Source organism: Genypterus blacodes, unplaced genomic scaffold (genome assembly GCF_046128005.1).
Source record: "Genypterus blacodes isolate CSIRO-AG114 ecotype Tasmania unplaced genomic scaffold, CSIRO-AGI_Gbla_v1 ptg000022l_1, whole genome shotgun sequence".
Classification (NCBI taxonomy): domain Eukaryota; kingdom Metazoa; phylum Chordata; class Actinopteri; order Ophidiiformes; family Ophidiidae; genus Genypterus; species Genypterus blacodes.
Window position 1 is genome coordinate 4,450,407 of NW_027466835.1, and position 10,620 is coordinate 4,461,026.

The 10,620-nt window shown below is 47.5% G+C and overlaps 1 protein-coding gene across 1 annotated transcript; it reads left to right on the forward strand.

Moving 5' to 3' along the window:
* The first annotated feature begins 425 nt into the window (after window positions 1-425).
* On the forward strand, window positions 426-10,613 carry crlf3 (cytokine receptor-like factor 3). Its single transcript, XM_076142756.1, has 9 exons — window positions 426-534; window positions 4,297-4,417; window positions 5,766-5,973; window positions 6,467-6,554; window positions 6,662-6,839; window positions 7,024-7,261; window positions 7,396-7,534; window positions 7,638-7,750; window positions 8,168-10,613. The coding sequence occupies exons 2-9, from the start codon at window positions 4,301-4,303 to the stop codon at window positions 8,431-8,433; spliced, it is 1,347 nt and encodes a 448-aa protein (XP_075998871.1). The 5' UTR covers window positions 426-534; window positions 4,297-4,300; the 3' UTR covers window positions 8,434-10,613.
* Window positions 10,614-10,620: the final 7 nt, after the last annotated feature.

A 10,620-nucleotide genomic window follows, 5' to 3' on the forward strand; every position in this document is an offset into this window, starting at 1 on the left:
TTTACCGATTTGGTGGAACAAACACGCAGATAGGAATGAAGATGATTCATATTTGGATGAGTGGACCATTACATGCATCAGTGCTGATAACTGGTCTGACTATATACTTTAAATTAAGAAAAAGGCAATGTACAAAAAATGCCAGCATAAGAATATACACGAGCGTAAAAGAAAAAGTGTACATTGGTCGCTCATTTTGTCATCTCTTTTATTTGTTTGTACACCAATCAGATAAACATATCCGTCTTTTATATTTGAATTATGACGTTAATGTGTTTTGTATGGACTGTGTCATCAGTCCCACTATAATCCATATGGGCGGCAATTGGGGCGGGGCAGAACACATACTTTCACTCAATTTGTTGTTTTTCCTGTCAATCAAATCTCCCTTACTTGTGATTGGCTGTCGCACTTAAAACCTCGGAAATGTCATTTTTGGACTTGAGCGAAACTTCATCATACCAAGAGGCGGCGGCGGCGGAGAGTTGATTCACAACTTCCAGAACGAAATGGCCAACAATAAGCACTAAAAAGGTACGAGTGAAAACTAACTATGGACCAACTAACCTACAAAACCCTGAATGTAGCCGTTTCTTTCAGTCGCTGTTTGCTTTCGTAGCTAATGAAAGTGGAGCGGCGACTCTTCCATTGTCTTTGGCCGTGTTACAAATAAGACAGAACGGAACGAAGAAACTGCATTAAAACTCCGCTAACTCAATGTTGTCCTGCTTTTCGGCTCGTAGCTTGCAAACATACGCGGCTTTCTCTGAGTCATTGGTATCCGCTGCGTAACAAGCTGCTCCAGTATCGATCAGCGCTTATTGACAGTATCGCTATCCACGGCTATCATGCATTTGCCGGACCAAAATCTACCGTTGACAACTGAAGAAAACGGGGCGAATCCGCACTTAAAATCGATATTTAGTAGATAAAAGTCGTTGGTTGTTGATTGTTTATTACGCCGAATTTATCAGTATAGAGTATCAATTGCGTATGAACTCTTAAAACGTTATTTGATGTAGGTTATATGCTAAAATTTGTGCAAACCTAACACAGTGCCGAATTCGTAAAGGGCAGTTGTTGGGACGACTACTCGTGACATTCCAACAATAATGAGTTATGAGTCTGTAGCCTGCACGTTAGAAATACTTGGGTTCTATTCTTCTTCTTCGCTGATGGGGCGGAAGGTTTTTGATGAATATAAGAGTTAAATACGGAAGTTGTGTGTGTGTGTGTGTGTGTGTGTGTGTGTGTGTGTGTGTGCAAGTGTGAACATGTCTGCGGCTTCTTGTCTTGTTGCTCTAATAATAAAAAGCAGTTATGTCTGTTTTCGCCGGAGTTCCTCTCATAACTTTGCCGTCAGTCAAATCCTTCGCAGTGACGTCATGGCTGGGAGAAGACACATTCCTGCAGGCCAGAGATGAAATGTGCAAAATAAATCCTTCAAAACCGTTTCAGCCAAATTTCATTGAAGTTTTATGAATGTGAAGAAGCCGCAGACATTCTTGCATCGTGGGCTTTATTATGTCCATCTTCATAAATAATCAACCATGGCCTCAATGCTGCATTGTGTAATAACATTACTTGTTTCACTTATGTCTATGTTCCAATTGTGTATATCTATAAATATGGAGTTTCAGCTGTATTTCAAATGATTGTATATCATGGGTCAGTTCAAGTTCAAGGAATAGAAATGTGAGGAAATAGACGATCACATGTTCATCAAGACACCACAGTCCTCCCATTATGGCTCCATGTTGACGACGAAACTTTATCACACACTTCTCCCCTCTGGTTGGACTTGTGGCGCCTTATTTCAGAGTGTTTGGACAGCCTGACAGACTTCAGTGGGACAGCAGGACACACAGTCTGGCTACATCCCTGTGTGCATGTTTACTGCTCGTCAAATGCAGGAATGAAATAAAGACGGGGGATTTGTTTTGTCACTGCACCCATATGTCTGAACGTGTGGAACGCTTTGGAGATTTGGGAGAGAAAAGAGGGATTACATGTAGTCTTTGGGATTAAGAGAGAGAGGGGGAGAGAGCAAGAGAGAGAGACAACACCCTGTTTAGAGGTTTAAAAACAAAAGAATGCTGCGATGGCCCGGATATGTAATGGTTGTAGCGTTTGAGGCCTTTTTGGCAACAGAAGGAGACGGGAGAGAGGCAGTGCATGTGAATACACGTCTGTGTGATCCTGTGTGATCCTGTGTGTGTGATGGCAGTAATGTGTGTATTGTCATTGGTGGCAGTGTGTAGGGAGGCCTGTAGCTCAGCCCCGCTTTCATCAGTGGGCTTGTTGCTTGTTTGGGATCTGATTGCAATGTTGAATGAGAATCATCTTACACTCGTCCAAGAACAAACGTGTGGTTAGCAATCAAGTCAAGCTTCACTGCATCTTTGTAACGTTAGAGCCCGACCAGCCAGTATCCTCTGCCCCGGCCTGCTTATGGACATTTACTGTAAAGCAAACTGTAAAGTGGCAAACTCATTCAGTGATCAAAGAGAGTAGAGAGAAAAAGTGTATACAGTTAGAAATCACAATTCTCTTCGTCTTCATCGTCTTGCTGAGGAAAAATCAATGGCCTCCCTGCTCTTCCTCAAGGTGTTACGATGCTCCTTTAAACATACATCACACACAGACTGAATATATGATCTCAACACGTCGTGTTTTCATGAACCTAGCAGTCAAAGCTTTCACTTCTGTCAGAATCATTGCTTCATTAATTTGCTTGGAATGAGCTTTTGGCAGAGGTCCATCAGTCAGAGTCTCTGCAGGTTTTGTCCCCCCCACTCATTGCTGCTCTCCTGTCTCACATATGAAAACGAGTCCAGCCAGTTTGGCTCTGGCCTGATGAAGCTGCTGAACCCATCAGCTTCAGCCGGAGCTAAAGACCTCAGCAGATGTGGTTTTTGCTTCGACAGAGGCTGCATGTCGCTTTGCAGCTTCGTCAGTCGATCCCCCGTCAGTGCAGCGTCTTGTTTGTCCGGGACAGAATCAGGTCAGGGTCACGCCTCGCCGCAATGAACCGTTGGCCTCAGAGCGGGCATATTTACATGCTGTAAAGACGGCGGCTGCCGTGCATGCTGGGTTTGCATGTTGAGATTTGTGCACAACAAAAGAGGAAGATGAACACGGAAAGGAAGTCGTCTAAGAAACAGCAGCGATGTTTAAACTAGCAGGAGTGATGTCATGGTAACTGCCAAGGTTTTGTCTCCGTTAGTTTGTTTCCTCTGTCCCCCCGTCTGCATGAGTGCGACTACATAGGACTTCTTCTCCTCATCCGTCATCAGATGCTGTCCTCTGTGGATCCTGGAATCCAGCCGTCAAAGCAGAATTAGCGATTAAACACAGAGTTTTGTGGAATTGAGGCTATTTGTGATGTTCGGTGTGGAGCGATGATGGCGGTAACCTTCAGTCGGGCGTCAGTATTCCAGTAGCCCGTGATATCAGGGGCCTCTGCTCATCTATTCTTGAATATATGACTCCTTATCTGAGTCACCCGAGCGTCTAGTCCTCTTCATGATCTCGTTGCCAGAAATGATGTCATCGCTGACCTCAGCATGAACACTAATGTTACTTTGTCCCGTGCTATCAGAGAGCCGCATTAACCTTAACGCTCAGCCAAAATAATCAAGCGTCAGAGCCGCAGCGCTGCTTCACTTATCTGAGCCTGTGGTCGCAGGAAGTGGAAACTCAGGCCGGTTTATTAGACTCTGCTTAGGTTTCTGCTGACCAAGTGCATTCTGGGTTTAGGCGTCTAAATTCAGTCGTCTTAACATAATATTTGTTATTTGTTTGGCCTACGCGTGTGAGAGTGTGTGAGAGTGTGTGTATCCTGTCAAGGGGGCGTAACAAAACACAAGACAGCCAAGGTGACCTTTACTGCAACACCACTGAATGAAGGGAGTCCACCTTTTCTTTTGTCATCCATTGTTTTCCTCTTGTGATGAGTTTTGGTCTCATTTAAAGTTCAGTCACGTCGCTCTTTCTCTCGCGCTCGCCCGCGTGTTTTCTCGTAGTCGCCTGCTTTCAATATCGTACGCAGCAGTGGCTGGTGGGAAGTGGTTTACACATTGCCCCACATCCTCTAGAGTGTATGAGACGGAGATCTGCATGAGCTGTTTGTCTCTGGTGATCTGAAGGAGCAGGAGAGGACAGGGGGCCTCTGGTACTGTCCTCGCTCTGAGACCAGTCTGTTACTTTTAAAGACGCACATAACTAATGGGTATTTCTGTGTGTGTGTGTGTGTGTGTGTGTGTGTGTGTGTGTGTGTGTGTGTGTGTTTCTCAGGAGGATGTCTGTGGAGGTGGACGCTCTGCTGCAGGAGGCCAAGGAAAGCATCGAGGCGGCGCAGAACTACCGCAGTGAGCTGCAGCAGCGCCTGAATGGCCTCAACCAGGCCCGCAAACAGGTGCACAGAGCTACAGGACATAGATCTGAGCAGCATAGATCAGCTGGACAGTTGCTTCTATTATTGTGTACAGATCTACCAAGCATAGAGCTGTAATTGTGTACGACCTCAGAAGTGTGTTCGACTCTGACTGACCAGAGTCCATGGCCAGGATTCTCTCTCTCTCTCTCTCTCTCTATCTCTCTCTCTCTCTCTCCCTCTCTCTCTCTCTCTCTCCCTCTCTCTCTCCCCCCCCCTCTCTCTCTCTCTCCTATCTCTTCCTTCCTCCTGCTGTCAGGATTTGTCCCCTCTAGCTGCTTACAGTAAACAATGCTGCTATTTCCTGTGGCTTTAATCAGACAGCAAACCTCGGGGACAGACGGAGAGAGAAGGAGCCCGACACTGCACGATGGCAACACTTCAATATAAAACCTCACAGAGCACTTAAGATTCCTAAGAGCGTTATGATTCTACTCTTGGTTGAGTTTCCAGTCTAATGTAGCTGTGAGTTTGTGTTTATGAGCTGAATCCCTCCAGTCAGACAAACTCATGACCAACCCTTAGATTCACTTCTCATTGGTCCTTTACTGCCCCCCCCCCCTCTCTCTCTCTGTCTCTCTCTCTCTCTCTCTCTCTCGCTCTCGCTCTCTCTCTCTCTCGTATTTTTATTTTGACTTTTGTTCTACTGACCACAAATATTGATGCTTTATTATCTGTTCCATACTGATTGCTGTCAGGAAACGATGCGTTGTCTCCAGAAGGAACTTCCTGCGTCTGCTCAGCCAGCACCAACACACACGTACACACACTCACACACACACACACACACAGTAGAACTATGGGAATGGAAAACACACAGGATTCTGCCACAATCCACAGAGTTACACCGTCCCTGTGTTATCAGGGCTGCGGCTGTCGATCAACTTTCCGTTTCCTGATATCTCCCCTATGGTTCTCTCTGCCCACTCACACACACACATTGTGAAAGTGTGTGTTTGGTAAGAGGAACTGAAACATGTGCATGCACCTCTACTGACAAACCACCAAACTTCCTGACTAGCAGGCAGTTTGCGAGGCTCCTCTGGTCGTTGCTGACATTAAACAGCAGCTCTGTGTTCCATCCCCTCCTTCGTTATGATGGAATGTTTAAATCTCTACGGATCTTTACAGTCGCCCGAAGTTGCAAACATTGTGTTATGTGCCAGCCGGGCCCTGATTCAAGCTGTACTTGAACTATTGGGACCACCAATAGTTGCCTAGATACAGAGATGGTTGTCCAGCACATGGCTCTTGCTTGTTGACCCTGCTGCCCGTCACAGCGTCACTTCCTGACCTCACCTCCATTTTACCCTTCTCCTCCGGGCTGCAGGTCCGGGGCAGCTCAGGTCAGGCCCGCGAGGCCCTCCGGAGGCACTTTGTGGAGCTGCAGGCGGCCACAACTCGCCTGCTGAACGACCGGCTCACCACCCTGCTGGCCGAGGTGGACACCATCGAGACCGACAGCGTCAAGCCGCTGGACGACTGCCAGGCGCTCATCGAGCACGGAGTGGGCCAGGCAGATGAGCTGCTCAGAGAGGGTGGGTCCTTCAAACAACAACGTTGCTCTACAGACGCCATGAATGCATCGCAGTTTATGATCAGGAAGTAGCAACACAGTGATGGCATTATGAAGTGAACTCTCTCTTTATCTCTCTCTCACGCTTTCTCTCTCTCTCTCTCTCTCTCTCTCTCTCTCTCTCTCTCTCTCTCTCTCTCTCTCTCTCTCTCTCTCTCTCTCTCTCTGCCTTTGGGCATCATTAAGTTGTTTGCGTCAGTCCGTGGTTCCATTAAATGTGATGGCACTGTCACGCACTCTAACCACCGCCTCCTCTGTACAAGAGACACATAGGAGGTAGGAGGAGGAAAAATAAAAACAAACTGGACTGCGGAACAACTGTAGAGACGTCTAGCGGGACTTTCTGTGGTTCTGAACTCTGAACTGGAGCCCAGAATAGAGCAGCTTCACACACTTCTAAGGGTCAAAGTGTCTCATCAAAGACACAGTTTTAACCGCAGCCTCTCCCTCTCCAGGAGAAGCAGCTCTGCGTTGTGGTCTCGGGGAGAAAGAAGACAAACTGGGCAGCTTCACTAAGAAGGCCCTGCACATCCAACTGGACAGGTGAGGACAGACAGACAGACAGACAGACAGACAGACGTCATACATGAGTTCAACATCAGTATTTTGTCACTCTGGTGTGTTTTCTAACCGTATCCGTGTGTTTGCAGCCTGCCAGAGGTCCCGGTGTTGGTGGACGTGCCCTGTGTGTCGGCCCAGCTGGACGACTCTCTGCTGGGGCTGCTGAGGGACCGAGTGTCTCGCCACGGCTCCGTCTCCTCACACCCGCCCGTCCAAATTGACGAGTTGCAGGAGAGGCCCGGAGGCGTCCTCGCCCGCTGGTGCAAGGTGAGAGACTGTCCACTGAGTAAAGGGGGCTAGTTAGTGTCAATACCCAGAGAATGTCTCTCCACTGGCATGAGAGCCAGTAGAGTGGAGTAGAGAAGAATTCTCATAGTACTGACATTCAAGCAGTGTAATGTCATACGTGTGTGTGTGTGTGTGTGTGTGTGTGTGTGTGTGTGTACGTCAGGTGGATGAGGACTTTGCAGCGGTGGAGTATCGGCTGCAGTACCGGCGGTGTGACATTGGTGGCAGCGGTGGCACCCAGTATGAGGACGCTTACATCGGTCGGGACAGCGAGTTCCTGGTCCTCCACCTGGACCCCCACACGAACCACCTGTTCAAGGTGTGCGCCCGCGGGGAGGGCCGCACCGAGTGGAGCCCCTGGAGCATCCCCCAGACCGGATACACCACACTGGCACCGCACGGTGGGTGGAGACTCACTCAGAACTTCCTCTGCTGCTGGAGCAACACGTCGACCTCTCTCACCACAGCTACCTCCATGTATAACTGTGTGTGTGTGTGTGTGTGTGTGTGTGTGTGTGTGTGTGTGTGTGTGCAGAGTGGTGCCCAGGTACTGAGGGTTACATCCTGAGCAGCAGGAAGAACATTGCGATGCGTAATGACTCCATCCCTGCGCGCTGCCCCACCCTGTACTCCAACGCACCCACATACTTCTGTGGCCAAACGCTCACCTTCAGGTATGCACGCACACACACACACACTTACTATGTTTTCATGTTAATCGTTATCTGAATCATCTGGGGAGTAGTAGGAATGAAATGTGTGTGTGTGTGTGTGTAGGATCTCAGCAGCAGGACAGATGGATCGGCGGGACAGTCTGGGTGTTTGTGTGTCGAGCGTGAGGGGGGCGGAGTCTCTCCAAAGAGACCAGGCCGTCTGCATTTCCACCAATGGTACGCCGGCACAGACTGGACACGTGTCTGACTGCACGTCTTCTCCACATGCTTTTAAGTTCTTTACATGTTTACACACATTTAGCTGCAAAACAAACGCACCCGTGTCGACCACAGATTATGTATCAGCAGCTAAATCAAGTTGAATAGCCAAGAAAAAAATAGCTTTTTACGTAACTGTTCAAAAAGTGATTGTAGATCAATCATCATCAAATCATAACAGAACTCCTAATCACTCTGGCTCGCCAATTCCGGGTGCTGTCTCTTTAAGGCCCCACCTCTAAAAGCCTGCTTTATTCTGATTGGCCCGATCTGTCAAAACCCACATAGTGTGAACCGCAGACACCTCAAACCTCAAGTTCTGGCGCTATTGACACAAAATGGCCGCACATTTGAGATGTTTCTCCTCGCTTCCAGGCGCTGTGTTCGTCAACGGTAAAGAGATGACCAATCAGCTGCCGGCCATCCAACTGGGCTCCGCCGTGACCTTTGACATGGAAGTGGTCAGCATGTTCCCCATCTGGAACAATAACGCGAACGACGGCGGCAACTTCAAGCTGAGAGTGACCATCGGCTCAGGGAACCGCGAGGTAGTGTTTGATTGGCTGGTGGACAAGGCGGTGGACTGCCTCTACTTCGGCTGCTCCTTCGTCCACTCGGGCTGGAAGGTGCTGGTGTTTTAAAGGCTCCTGGGCCGTCGCAGCGCCATCCAGCACTTTTAAACAGTCAAAGCAAGAGTCCATCCCTTCACCTGCCGGAGTTAGAAGGTCTTCAACCCGGCAGAGTCGGGTTGAAGAAATCTCCCATTTCTCTTAAACACCTACAGGGTGGCCACAAACCCAGGAATCAAAGGGATTCAATCTTTAGCAACACGTCCTCATCACCACAGATGCTTCCAGATGTGTTTCAGCTTTGCGTCCTTGTTTTATGAAGAAACCCTGGGAATTAAAGCCGAGACATTTCACATCCGTCCGTCTGGGATCAGAATATTTGACCTTTGAGGTTTCTTGGCCGATGGAAGATCGTCTGTCAAAGCAAGAGCCAAGGCTGGGAAACATTCAGCGGCAATCGATTGAGCCAATCAGATCTGTGTCATAAATGTGCTTCAAGTGTTAAAAAGGAGCTGTCAATGATGTGAAGTGAAGCATTGTGGTTTATATTTGATCGCTGAGTTGCTGGATTTAGCCCGGTCCTGATGATTTCAGACTTTTTGGAGCCCCTGTAGGTTTTGCTTCCCGGTTTTGCCGCTTAGCTGTGGATGTGAAAGAGCAGCAGAAACCGGCAGAACGATCCGGATCTCCTCAAATCCTCCAGGAGGAGAGAAGGTGGATTAGGGAGTTGATACCCAACGTTTAGCCTTTTCATTGCGTTCACTGTTTACATCTAGTTTGTGTTCATATGGTTTCCCCGTTAACGTGCGACATTGTCTTAAGTTAGTTATCGTAACGTTTGAACAGTATACTAGTTTACCACACACACACACACACACACACACACACACACACACACACACACACACACACACACACACACATAGTAGCCTGTAGATGATGTTTGTGTGACAAGTGTTTTGTTTTCTCTGTATTATATGTGGGGCGTGGCAGGGAGAAGCGCTGCTGCCTCATCAAAGGGGTTTGTACACAAAACCCGCTGGTCACAAAAGCACACAGCCACTGTGAACGCCGCCGCTTCCTTTGTATTTATCTTTAAGTCCCAAATGCTTTGATCAGAAGTTTCAAGGGACAGTCCATCCGGTAAACACAACAAACCAGTTTGTTGGACCACAGAGTCGGATCTTTGTGCTGTGAGAGAAATGTTTGCGGCTGTAGGTTTCCCTTCCAGTTTGTCTCACACTTCCATTCATGGATGGGTGCTGCAGTTTAAAGAATGGAATGCTGTTTTTGTGTGAGATGTCAGTTCAGTTATTTCTACTTGTTTATTTTTGTTTTAGCATTTTGCAACGACAATCCTAACAGTATTTACCAGAATGTTACCTAGTTTTAGTGGGAGGCAAATCTGTGTTTAGCTGCAGATGGAATCGTTGGTTATCGGTTATTGTAACTTTTTAAACAATCCATAAAAGGCTTGCAACTCCACCAACACCGCCGACTTCATCGACTTGGAATCCAGCCTTTAAAGACTTGAACGCTTCCTCAGAGTAAAAACTAAAACGATCTTATAATACAAATATGACTTTAGTTATTTATGTGTATTTCTCTCTCATTATTTTGTGTTCTATTAACAAACCCTGCCTCTGCTGGTGATCCATCCAAAAACTCAGCGAGATCTTTAGTCTGTGCTCCTTTGTACGCTTGATGTCTAGCAGAACCGTTGGCCCGTTTGCTTATGTCAAGTCTGAGCTTTGCACAGCGCCACCTACAGCCACAAGATTCTTTAAAGTTATACAGTTGCAGAATTAAACTACTAAAACCTGAGGCAGGGGAATAGCAGGAATCCTTAAAGCGCCTCGACCTCGGGGAGTTCAGGGATTGTGGACTCTCATGGGACACATTTAGAATCGCTAATTTAATATTTTGGAAACTTGTTTTGGACCACCAGATGTTTCTGAGCTGTTTTCTGATGGCTGTAAAAGGTTTTTCTTTTGGTTTGTTTTTTGCGTGATGGTCTCGGGTGGGTTTGTGTCGCCTTTTTTGGATGAAAGTTGCCTTGTCTGTGGCCTTTTGCTGGATGGATCCAGCTGATGGTACAGTTTCTCCAGCAGCAACAGTCATCAATCCCCTCCTATTCATCTACTGTGACTGGATGTTTGATGGATCCAATGTACGCCATCTCATTCTGTCTGTGCCTGTCCTCCTGTCTGAGGGACGGGGGAGGCGTCATTCAATAAAAGTGAGAGAAAGGACTTTTGT